We start from the raw sequence: 13,207 nt of genomic DNA on the forward strand, positions 1-13,207 counted from the left end.
TTAGAATAACATTAGGAGAATGTTAGAATAATGTTAGAATAACATTATGGGTGTCACGTAGACGGGACTCCGAGTAAGATCCACATGCAAAGCTTTATTAAATGTTGAGCGTGGTCATACAGGCATGGTCAAACGGCGCGAACAGGAACATCAGAGATAGGCAGAATCGTAGTCAGAGAACAGGCAGTGGTCAAAAGGCAGGCAGCTAACAATCACAGAACTGTAGAACCAGACAGGGATCAGCAACAGGAACCGGAACAGACAGGGAAACAGAATAATAACACTTGGAAATGTCACACAGGGAAAACAAGACCTAGCAGTGAGGTGATGTGTGTAAGAGTCTTTTATAGTCCTGGTAATGAGCTGCAGCTGGGTGTGGTGATTAGTGATTAGTGTTAAGTGTGTGCAGGTGAGTGGCAGAGAGGATGATGGGAGATGTAGTCCGGGAACTGACAGGAACAGACGGTGATCATGACAATGGGAATGTTATAATAACAATAAGGGAACATTATAATAACGTTAGGGCAACGTTAGAATAACGTTAGGGGATATTAAAATAACATTATGGGAACGTTAAAATAACGTTAGAACAATGTTAGCATAATATTAGAATAATATTAGAAAAACATTAGGGAACGTTAAAATAACGTTAAGGGAGCGTTAAAATAACATTAGGGGAACATTAGAATAATGTTAAGGGAACTTTAAAATAACATAAGAATAATGTTAGAATAATGTTAGGGGAACGTTAGGATAACATTAGAATAATGTTATAATAACATTAGAATAATGTTAGGGAACGTTAAAATAACATTAGGGGAACATTAAAATATATTAACATTATGCTTAAATTGTTCTAACGTTATTTTAACATTCCCCTAATGTTATTTTATAACGTTAGAACAATTTTAGCATAATGTTAAGGGGTTGTTAAAATAATGTTAGAATAATATTAGAATAACGTTAGTGGAACGTTATAATAATATTAAGGGGTTGTTAAAATAACGTTAGAATAATGTTTAAATAACGTTAAAATAACGTTGGAATAATATTAGAATAACGTTAAAAAAAGTTAAAATAATGTTAGAATAATGTAGAATAATGTTAGAATAACGTTAGAATAATGTTAAGGGAACGTTAAAATAACATTAGGGGAATGTCAAAATAACATTAGAATAACGTTAGGGGAACGTTAGAATAACGTTAAGGGAACATTAAAATAACATAAGAATAATGTTAGAATAATGTTAGGGGAACGTTAACAACGTTAGAATAATGTTATAATAACGTTAGAATAATGTTAAGGGAATGTTAAAATAACATGAGGGGAACGTTAAAATAACAGAATAATGTTAGAATAACATTAGGCGAACATTAAAATAACGTTAGAATAATGTTAAGGGAACGTTATAATAATGCTAAGGGGATATTAAAATAACATTAGGGGAATGTTAAAATAACGTTAAAATAACATTAGAACAATGTTAGAATAACATTAGGGGAACGTTAAAATAACATTAAGGGAACAATGTTAGAATAACATTAGGGGAACATTAAAATAACATTAAGGGAACGTTAAAATAACATTAGGGGAACGTCAAAATAACATTAGAATAAGGTTAGGGGAACATTAAAATAACGTTAAAATAATGTTAAAATAAGGTTAGAATAATGTTAAAATAACATTACAATAACGTTAGAATAATTTTAGAATAACATTAGGGGAACGTTAAAATAGCGTTAGTATAATGTTAGAATAACGTTAGTGGAACGTTACAATAATGTTAAGGGGTTGTTAAAATAACGTTAGAATAATATTAGAATAACGTTAGTGGAACGTTATAATAATATTAAGAGGTTGTTAAAATAACGTTAGAATAATATTAGAATAATGTTTAAATAAACGTTAAAATAACGTTGGAATAATATTAGAATAATGTTAAAAAAAAAGTTAAAATAACGTTAGAATAATGTTAGAATAACGTTAAAATAACGTTAGAATAATGTTAGAATAACATTAGGGGAATGTTAGAATAACGTTAAGGGAACATTAAAATTAACATTGGGGGAACATTATAATGACGTTAAGGGGATGTTAAAATTACATTAGAGCAACGTTAAAATAATGTTAGAATAACATTAGGGCAACGTTAGAATAATGTTATAATAACATTAGGGGAATGTAAGAATAACTTTAGGAGAATGTTACCATTATGTTATAGGAATGTTAAAATAACTTTAGGGGAACATCAAAATAACATTAGGGGAACGTTAAAGTAACATTATAATAATGTTAAGAGAATGTTAGCATTACGTTATAGAATGTTAAAATAACAAGCTAATGTAACTATTGTATCACTGCATCAACAACTACACAGTTACTGCAGTCTTTAAATAAAGCAACATGCTGCAGATCATCAATGTTTCTGGATCATCACTGACTGAAGCACAGGATCTACTCTCCAGCACAATGGCAACCTCACAAAACTCAGATAACAGAAACAGAAAATGAGACACTAACAGATCTCTCTAGATCTCTGCATCTTCACTTATTACAAACCACTCTGACTTTGTTGCTTTCATTCAAAACATCTTAATCTCTTAACTGTCACGATCCTGTTGGCGGGACGCCTCCCAGCCAGCACACCCATGTAGAGCCCACATGGTTTAGCCGAGATAAAATGAACATTGTTCAGAGTGCACACTACAGGCTGTTAAATGTAACACTGAATCAGTGTTGGAGTTAATGAGATAATTAAGTAATTAATTAAGTGATGATTGAGAATTATTGAAGATAGCTGCTGTTAACAAGCAGAATGAATGAAGGAAAGAGAAACAACAAGAACAGAAAAAATTGAAACACTAGAACTACAGCTGACTTCAGCTGCAGCCTTACATAAAAGGAGACATTATATCTCCAAAGATCTCAGCAGAGGAGGATTAAACAACTTCATATACAGAAGCTTATTGCGAATTAAGAGAGAGAGTTTTTTTGTTGTTGATTTTTTATTGAAATTTGTTTTTTTTTTTTTTTTATGTTACCATCTTGGTGATCGGTGTTTACTTTAGTTGGGTAGTTTGACTTGTCTTTGTAATGTTAGAGTTTATCTGGCTGCTGTAACAGAGGTTGTTATAGCAAGTAAAAAAAAAAACAAAACAAAAAAAAAACACAAACACAAACACAATCTGATGCTGTGGCTGCTTCATGATAAGAATATAATCATTGTGTAGTGGCTTAATTCACTGATCTTATGACTGAATATAATATGAGCAATATTCTAATAATCTTGTTTTATTGTGATTTGTGTAAAGACCCAGCACAGCTTTAATCAGAAAATCTAAATGAGATTGTACATTAAGCACTTTTAACTACGGTGCGCTTTACTCACAAACATACATCAAGAATCAACCTATGCATCTCAACAATGGTGATATGCTTAATGAAGCAATGCTTTTTTTTGCATGATGCACCCAGAATACATTGTGGCATGAAGCATGTCACCATTGTTGAGATTCATACGCTGATTCTTGATGTCTGTGAGTGAGGAAGTTTTGCCAGAGTTTTAAAGTGTTTAGTGTACAATGTGTTCTCATTCAGCTTTTCTGATTAAAACCGTTTCTATCGTTATATTGTCGTAACAGCTACAACATAAAAAAAGTCAAGAGTAAAACTGCCTAACTAAAGCAAAGACTGACTTTGATAATGGTGACATCAAACAAAACTATTATTTTCAACAAATCATCAACATCTAAACCTCTGGTAATTCTCAATAACAACTTTTGTAGATGTATGTCATAAATAAAGTCAGTCTGGTTAGTAATAAGTGAAGCTAGTAATGCTGTTTGTGGAGATGTTTAATCAGATCTTGAGAGATTTAATGTCTTTTATCTTCAGTTGATTTCATCTAAGGCTGTGGCTGAAGTTGTAGTTCTTGTCGTTCCTCTGTCCTTCTGTGATTCTGCTCATTATCACCTAATTATCTCATTTACTCCAACACCGATTCAGTGTTACGTTTAATAGCCTGTAGTGTTCACACTGAGTAGTGTTCATTTCATCTGGGCTAAACCATGTGGTAAACATGGGTGTGCTGGTTGGGAGGCATCCGGCCAGCAGGACTGTGACAGTTAAGGGGTTAATGAGGTGTTGATGTTTTATTAAAAATAATAAAGTTTGAAGTCACTGTTATGGAAGTAAACACTTGTTTTAGTTTGGCTCCTGACCCTTGACGTTTTAAATTTACTATTTGTTACAAAGAAAATTGTGAGAGAAAAAAAAATCTGATCAAATGGATTTGGTTGCTCATTGTTGATGATTTCATAACCATACAGTCATACATACAATATTGTATTTTTTTTTTCATGTTGTTGTATTCCTATGATAAAGCACAAAATTTAAAAGTTTTGTCATTGTGCAGAAATGACTCATTCAGGATCACATAGACTCACACAGACATCAAGATTCTGCGTATGAACCTCAGCAATGGTGACAAAATTTTCAGATAAACAGATTAACTCTGAACATCACAACAAGCTACTAAAGTCACAAAAAAGATTTTTGTTTATTGTCACCATTGTTGAGGAAAAAGTGTAATGTTAATGTTTCTTGAAGAATATATAGTAATGCAAACTCTCATGAATATAAATCAAATTATATAATAAATATTTTAAAGCTAAGCTGTAACTCTGATAATCTAATTTATGTAATTATATTGTTATTTTAGAATTAACTGACATTGCGTTTAAATAATATCGAAACAACATGTATTATATAGGACTAATAATTTGTTAATCTTCATGTTGTTTCGATCAGGACCTTTATTCTGAAATTAGTTTTCGTAGACAGGGGCTTCCGGGTCAAGAGTAACCAACGTGGTGGATCCTGCAGCTCAACGTGTGTGGTACTTCTGAGTGAGAAAAATCTGAAAGAGGGCAAAATACATACGAAAAGAGGGTAAGAAAAAAGAGAGTCATTTTTTACTTGTATTCTTTTCTTCTCGGATCATGCTGCATTAAGGCTGTGTCACGTAAATAAGTATGTTAACCTACTTCAGAAAGACAGTTTCAGAAACAAGCCAGAACATGATATAGTTGGACACATTTTCAAATAAAGTTGGAAATTTTTGATGTTTAAACAAGTTACATTTGCAGTTATATAAATAGGCTCCTCGTTTATGATAACTTTAGCAAAATTATCATAAAGGAGGTACTTGATCAAAATATCAGGCTCTATGACAAAAAAAAAAAAAAATACAGTGTGCTTATTTTGTCCATAGGTCTCAGATCAGCGATGGGGGAGTTTAAAGTTCACCGGGTTCGGTTCTTTGATTACATGCCGTCGGGAATCAGAGCCCTGGCTTTCAACCAGCATAATGAAAGGATGGCAGTGGCGAGGATGGACGGAACAGTGGAGATATTCCACTGTTCAGACAGATTTTTCCAAGAAAAGGTACATGTTAAGTAAAGCTTTGTCATGTTTATCAAATCAGTGATAATAGACATCACTTTCCTAGGTTTGAGTACCAGAGCTATTTTGATAATAAGGTTTTTAATCAGCAAACTGTGTTAAAGATGCTTAATTATGTTTCCTATTGTCCACAGATCATCCCTGGCAGAGAGCAATGTGGGATTGAAGGCCTGTCCTGGGTTGGTGAGCGTCTTTTCAGTGCAGGACTAAATGGTGAAATAACTGAGTATGACCTGACAAACCAGAGCGTGAAATACACCATAGAAGCTTATGGAGGGCCAATCTGGACTATTACAGGCAATCAACAAGGAACACACTTAGTGGTAGGTTTACTTTCCTTAGTACAATGTGTACAGTGACCTAAAAATCACCCACACTTTATGTATGCAATGCCGTTGTATTAAATAATTTCGTTATCAAAACAAAGGCCATTTATTTCAAAGTCAGCATGAAGTGGGAGTTGTGATAATCTTCCCTATTATGACACATATCTGAGTGAAATGGCTTCTTGGAAATTGATTGGATGATTGTGGTTTGCTATTGCTGTGATGCAAATGTCGCTCTTATTATAAAACATTATTACAAGCTTACCGTTGTGAATCGGGACAAGATAATGAGATAGTTTTGAACACTGGCTGGTTATTTACTTGCTCAAAAATTGATTTTGGATAATTTTTAACCAAAAAAAGTTACGGACTGCAGCTTTAAGGAAAGATAAAGCATGACATTTTAATTAAAAAAGTTTTTGTGATTTCAGATTTTGTGTTTTTAATGTTTGTAGGTTGGTTGTGAAGACGGAACTGTGAAATTGTTTGAGGTGAATGAAGACAAAATACAATTTGAGAGAAATCTGGACAGGCAGAAAGGTGAGATTATTGGTCTTGTTTGAGAGTTTCAGATGCATGTCATTAATGGTTACCGTATTAAAAATACAAAACGTCTGAACATCTGACAACCTTATTCCATAGGTCGCATCATCTCTCTGTCCTGGCATCCATCGGGCTCTAAAATAGCAGCTGGAATGATGGATAGAATCCAGGTTTTTGATGTAGAGACAGGTAAACAGAATTTGTCTTTCTTCCAAAACATCTCATTGCAATCTTGTAGAATGAGTACATGAACTGGAGAACTTTAATGTAATAATTTAATGTCTTTTTTTTTTTTAGGCCACACTATACACAGGATGCTGGCTGACAGAGGGGTCGGGACATCCCGCAGTAAGGAGTGCATGGTGTGGAGTGTGGTCTACCTATCGGATGGGACCATCATCAGTGGAGACTCTGTGGGAATGGTCAAAATGTGGAACGATCACACTGGTACCCTAATCAAAAGCCATAATGTCACAAAATGTGATGTGCTGGCTTTATCAGTCTCTCAGGTGAGAAGATTGCAGCAAATGGTATTGCCACATTTGACTTTAAAGACTAGCTTTTAAAATATTATTTTAGAAGTCTCTTATTCTCACTAGGGCTGCGTTTATTTGATTAAAAATACAGTAATATTGTGAAATTCTACTATAATAAAAATTATTCAGTAATCATTCTAATTTTCTGATTTGGTGCTCAAGAAACATTCCATCAATGTTCCATCAACAGTTGTGCTGTTAAAGATCTTACTGACCCCAACCTTTTGAATTGTAGTGTACATAATAGATTACACAACATACAACAATAAAACAGATAGGAAAAAGTCTTATTGTAACCTCTTGAATGACAGAATGAGGACAGCCTTGTGGTCGGGACATCAGAAGGATTTGTGGTACAGTTCCAGTTCATCTCTATGGTTCTGGAAAAGGATGATAAAGAATGGGTCAGAACCAGAACATTTAGGAACCACACTCACGATGTCAGAGCTGTGGCGGAGATTACAACAGCTGTGGTTTCAGGAGGTGAGTTTTTTTTTTCTTAGATGGTTGGAACAGAGCTGCCTTCATCACTCAATCCATCATATGACTGAAGTATTTTATCATCTCAGGTATGGACACACAGCTGGTCGTGAGACCCTTATTAGACAAGATTGAAGTGAAGTCATCGGCCTCTGCCTTGCGGAAGATTAACTTTCCACATGTGAGTATTGTGAACTTGCACTTAGAAGACATGTTTGTAATAGATTTTTAATAGCAGGGTCTTGTTCTGCACTTTTTCATTGCAGAGGAGTTGGTGTCCTGTGCAAGAAAGTCAGGCCTGATGCTTTTCCAGTATCCTGGTCATCTGGAGCTCTGGAGACTAGGAGAGAGTGAAGGACAAGGTGAAGATGATATTCAGTGTGATCCTCGATATCAGTTAGAAGTTTGGACACACCTAATCGTTCTTTACAATTACTGTTTCCCACATTTTAGAATGATAGTACAGTCATCTAAAGCTATGAAGTGGCACAAATAGAAGTATAGGGGGGGGGAAATGGAAAGAAATGAATACTTTTATTCAGCAAAGAAGGATGCATTGATTAAAAAGTGACAGTAAAAACATTTGGAATGTTACAAACGTTTTCCAATTCAAATAAATGCTGAAAGTAATTTTGAAGTAAAAGTAAAAAAGTATCTTCTATTCATCAAAGCTTCCACAAAAATATTAAGTAGCACAACTGTTTTCAACATTTGTGCACCAAATCAGCATATTAGAATGACTTCTGAAGAATCATGTGACACTGAAGACTGGAGTCTGATGATGATGCTGAAAATTCAGCTTTACCATCACAGGAATAAATTACATTTTAAAACATATTAAAGTTGGAAAAAAATTAAATTGTAATACTATTTCACTTTACTGTTTTTACTGTAATTTGATCGAATAAATGTAGCCTTGGTGAGCATAAGAGACTTTATCCAAAAACTTTAAATAAAATGATACCAACTCCAAACCTTCGAACGGTAGTGTGTGTAGTGAGTGACTGTATTGTTAAACAAATAAAAAATTATACATTTTAGTCAAGTCATCTTCATTTATATAGCTCTTTTCACAGATTGTTTCAAAGCAGCTTCACAGTGATAATAGGAAAATTAATTGACAGATTGTTTTGGCTTTACAGCAGCTCTAAGCTCTAAAATATTATCATCAAGCTAAAGTAGGTTTTTGATTGAAATTTTAGCTGCTTTAAAGTAAGCCACCCTTTGCATAAAGCTCATTCTCTCATGAGGTGCATTTGGGGATGCTTTTATACAGTATTGAAAGAGTTCCTATGTATACTGAAAATGTTGGCACACCGTGTCTACATCAGATGTGACTTTTATCGTGCCGCAGCAGCAAAAAGCCGTCTACGCTGAACGCGACAAGACGACCGTCGCAAAGCACTTGGACTACATCAGAAATAGAACTGGGAATCTGTTTACTGTCGGGAATTTGTCGCGCCGCATCCAGTGTAGACAATATCACGGATTATAATGGGTTCTATTGTCTTTTGACACGTCGCGCTGATCGCGTCCAGTGTAGACATGGTGTTAATCCTTTACATGAAAAGACGTTTATAAAAATGAGAAACCAGTTTAGTTGAGTGTCTCCAGGCTTTTGAATGATAGTGTGTATGAAATAATTTCTAGTTGACTGGCATATAATGTAAATTTTTCCTTGGTGTTGTTAATTATCGGTCTTTTGTTTTCAGGCATACCAGGAAGCAGTTTATTTGTAAAAAGAAAACCAGAGAAACTGCTTCATTTGAAAGTGAAGGTACAATCCTTGCTTTGAAAATCAATGTCAATTTTTCTTTAAAGCATGATGTGAGTTTTTTTTTTTTTAAACATTACAATTGATTAAAATGATTTCTCAAAATATCCATATTGAGTAGTCCTCTTTATAACTCTATGCAGTATGTGTTGAGATTTGTGACATCCGTAGTGCCGCCGAAATGAATGAAGTGATTGAGCTGTGATGTTTATCTGCAGGGAGAGGATCACATCCGCTGCAGTGCCGTGTCTCCCTGTGGAGAATGGATTGTGTACTCCACAGCCAGCAGTTTAAGGCTTTACAGGCTACACTGCGACAATAACAACGTCAGCATCACAAAGGTACTGTAGATTTCCACAGAACTGCATGAAAACGCATTACACAGCTTTACAGCATGATAAAGAAATTCATAGATTGTCCTTGAATTTTGAAAAATCTGATGGCCTCAGCTAAAAATCCATTGAAAACTGATTAAATAATAGACTGACATTGTTTTTTGTTTTTTTGTTTTCTTTCTTTCTTTCAGATATCCAAAATTCCAAAGGTACTCAGCTCAGCCAGTCAGCTTTGCTTTTCCTCAGACTCCTCCCATTTGTTTTCCGCCTCCACACAGTCATCGGTGCACTTGGTCTCGCTCAGCCAATCAGGTTGCAAGTTTGTGGGCACCCTTAAACCCAAGTCAGGTGAGAGGACTATAAGGTTTTTTCTTTAGGCTATTGTGAAAATGAATTTCACAGATTCAAAAATTAATGCATTAATTTGATAAAAAGTGACAGTAAAGACATTTATAATGTTACAAAAGATTTAGGTTTCAAATATATGCTCAGTATATGCTCAAATATAGAACTTTTTATTCATCAAAGAATCCTGGAAAAAACAAATATTTCTGTATATTAAATGTGTATTAAAATATACTGTTTTTATTATCTTTGATAATAAGAAATGTTTCTTGAGCATTAAATCAGCATATTAAAATGATTTCTGAAAGGATATTCTGACAATGAAGAATGGAGTAATGGCTGCTGAAAATTCAGCTTTATTCACCATCACAGGAATAAATCACATTTTAAAATGTATTAAGATAAAAAAAAGTTTTCTTAAATTATAATAATAGTTCACAATATTACTGATTACTGTTTGATCAAATAAATGCAGCCTTGATAAGCAGACTTATATATCTTTCTGACTCCAAACTTTTGAACGGAAGTGTATGCAACTAAATTATCCTCCTCTTCCAGGTTCCCATCAGGCCATTCACTTATTAGCAGCCAGCGAAGATGGCAAATGGTTGGCTTCCGCGAACAGTGACCATGAGGTTCACGTCTACAACCTGCATACACAGAAGGTGTGTTTTGTGACCAGTGTTGGGGAAAGCTACTTTTAAAAGTAATGCGTTACAGTATTGTGTTTACTCCCCAAAAATGTAACTAATTGCATTATGGAAAGTAATTCATTACGTTACTTTTTCTCACCTGGGCTGTGTTTGCCTGCTTGTTTTATAATAACAAAAAGAGTTCTGTTTTTGGCAAATGTAAAGACCCTTTCACTCCAAAAGTGAAATAATAAGCCTCAGGCTGAAGGAAATGCAAATTCACGCTTGTACAGTAGAGGGCGCAGTTAAAACAAACCTTTCAGCTGTGCTGCCATTCTGGGGTGCGTTTCCCGAAAGCATCGTTAGTCAACTATGATTGTAAGCCCCATTGAACTCTATTGGTAATGACAGAACTTGCAACCATAGTTCGTTTTGGGAAACACATCCCTGGATTGCAGAAGAATAGACAACAGGAGAAGAAAGTTTAACACTTACTTCAGCAATAGAAACACAAAAATAAAAAGTCATTTTTGCTTAGTATGGTTGAATTTGACCATCAAAGGTCAGTTGAAAAAACGTTGGTTAATACATTATTTGTTGTTTAACATAAATAATTATTGCAGGTTTGTTTAATATTCTGAGTTTGCATTTCACTGTTTTTATTCATTTTGAGGAGTACAGAAGCCTCACATTTAGTCTAGAACTACTACAGTAACCATCATGTTTACACAGCGCACACAACACCTGCACTGTACTCCTGATTTCTCTCAACATGAGGACAAGAGAAGTGTCATTTAATAAATGGGAAAACAAAGTAACTTGAGTTACTTGTTTGAAAAAGTAACTCAGATATTTTGTTGTAATTTTAAAAGTAATGCATTACTTTACTAGTTACTTGAAAAAGCATCTGATTACATTACTCTTGTTACTTGTAATGCGTTCCCCCAATACTGTTTATGAGCGCAGTGTTTGTATACATGCCTTTTGGCTTGCTTAGTTGGGGACACTTCATTTTTGGCAATATTATTGACATTATCAGAAGAGAACTGAGGTTTGTAACATGATGGCAGTTAAACAAACGTAGGGTTACGGGATTAGTTTTGAGTTGACAAAACCAAACCAATCCAGTCAGACTTAGTTGGTACCATGACACTGATCATCAGCTTTCTCTGTCAACTCAGGCTTTGATCCAGAGATTATGGAGCGCATGCTCATGAAAGTGACATCAGTAGCAAACAGCCAATCACATGCCTTGAAACAATTGAATCACTGAATCATTATTTTCCTGTTTATCACTCTAAAGCTGCTTTAAAACAATCTGTATTGTAAAAAGGTGACTTAACCCATAGATATATCTGACAGAAGATGGATGGTTAACAATGACCTTGTGTGTTTCAGCCTCATTGCACAGTTCCTATATACAGTTCTGCTGTCAGCGCAATGGCCATCCACCCAACAACAAACTGTCTGTTCATGATGCATGCAGATCAGCAGGTAACTATTGAGCTTTTATGGCAACCTCCGTTGAAATGCTTATGTGTGACTTGATGTGGTTTTGATTGTATTTCTTTGCCTTGTGTGTTTTTGTTCACCACAGATGTTTGAGTTTTCCATAGAACAGAAACAATACACAGATTGGAGCAGATTGGTGCAGAGAAAGGGCCTTCATGATATCTGGCTGGGAAGAGACACACCATGCCTCAATGTGATGTTTAATCCCCAAATCCTTCCCATGTCATCCTGCATGATACGTACATGCTCTGCATCATTGACCAAAGCCTGGTGAGACTGACTTAGTCATGCTCTGTACATTCAGTGGCTTCGGAAAGCATTTGCCAAACTTAAAATTAATGTCTGAAATTGAAACAAAATGTCAAACCAAGTGGTATTCTTTAAAACTTTTCACTAAACATATTCATTATTTATTTGTTCTTTTCCTTTTCTATTTGGATATTTTTATTTATTATATTTTAAGAATCATTTAAGCTCTTCAAGTTGATCTAGCAATTGTTGAAGTCATGTAATTTTTTATGGTTGTGACCTTCATATTTCTAATCCTGGTAGTTTATCATCAACCTTTTTTTTTTTTTATGAATTTATAAAACTGTGTATGTCTGTTCTAGCCACTGCCTGATGGTAAAACACAATTCTACAATCAGCTGACTCTGAAGAGCCTCCCAAAAGAACAGAGGAGATCCCACAGCCACGCTTTCAAAGTCTGCAAGACCTTCAAGGTGCGTGTGAGCTACATGTTTTTTTTTTTCTTTTCCTGAAATTTTGGATGGAAAATTCATTACTTTTGATTCTTTCTCTTTTTTTTAGGATATCTTGTGTGTTGAGCTGATGTCAGATCAGTCTCTGGTGGTGGTTGAGCGCCCTCTAGAGGACATCTCCACACAGTTGCCTGCACCCATCAAACAAAAGAAATTTGCCACTTAAGAATAAACCTCTCCTGTATGTGTGTGGCCTCAGTAAGGAAGTGTTTTATTAAGAGACTGCTATTTTTCCCCCCTGTTCCCTCATTGTAAAAACTGCTAAGACAGTATTAAAAATAAATATTTACTGTACCTTCTGTGTTGGTCTTTTGTCTAGGAAGATTGTTTGACTTCAGGTATATTCTGACATCAATGTTGTTATTAGTAACTAAAACTATTAAAGTTGTTTTCTGTAATTGAGATAAAGCTGAAATAAAATAAAATATAAATAGATGGAAATTAGATGTTTTGCTGTAGCAACTAACTGAAAGAGGTTTAAGTTGATGTCACTGATTTA

The 13,207-nt window shown here is 34.7% G+C and overlaps 1 protein-coding gene across 1 annotated transcript; it reads left to right on the forward strand.

Annotated features, from left to right (window-relative positions):
- The first annotated feature begins 4,791 nt into the window (after nucleotides 1-4,791).
- utp4 (UTP4 small subunit processome component) lies at nucleotides 4,792-13,002 on the forward strand. The gene is given in 18 exon segments (XM_048169186.1): nucleotides 4,792-4,951; nucleotides 5,274-5,446; nucleotides 5,599-5,787; nucleotides 6,246-6,330; nucleotides 6,433-6,522; nucleotides 6,631-6,842; nucleotides 7,181-7,352; nucleotides 7,439-7,534; nucleotides 7,616-7,711; nucleotides 9,062-9,126; nucleotides 9,342-9,464; nucleotides 9,650-9,806; nucleotides 10,362-10,468; nucleotides 11,834-11,929; nucleotides 12,033-12,150; nucleotides 12,153-12,217; nucleotides 12,559-12,669; nucleotides 12,758-13,002. Coding segments are annotated over 17 exon segments (2,058 nt in total). The 5' UTR covers nucleotides 4,792-4,951; nucleotides 5,274-5,287; the 3' UTR covers nucleotides 12,875-13,002.
- Nucleotides 13,003-13,207: the final 205 nt, after the last annotated feature.

The sequence above is a fragment of the Megalobrama amblycephala genome, linkage group LG19 (assembly GCF_018812025.1).
Source record: "Megalobrama amblycephala isolate DHTTF-2021 linkage group LG19, ASM1881202v1, whole genome shotgun sequence".
Taxonomy (NCBI): domain Eukaryota; kingdom Metazoa; phylum Chordata; class Actinopteri; order Cypriniformes; family Xenocyprididae; genus Megalobrama; species Megalobrama amblycephala.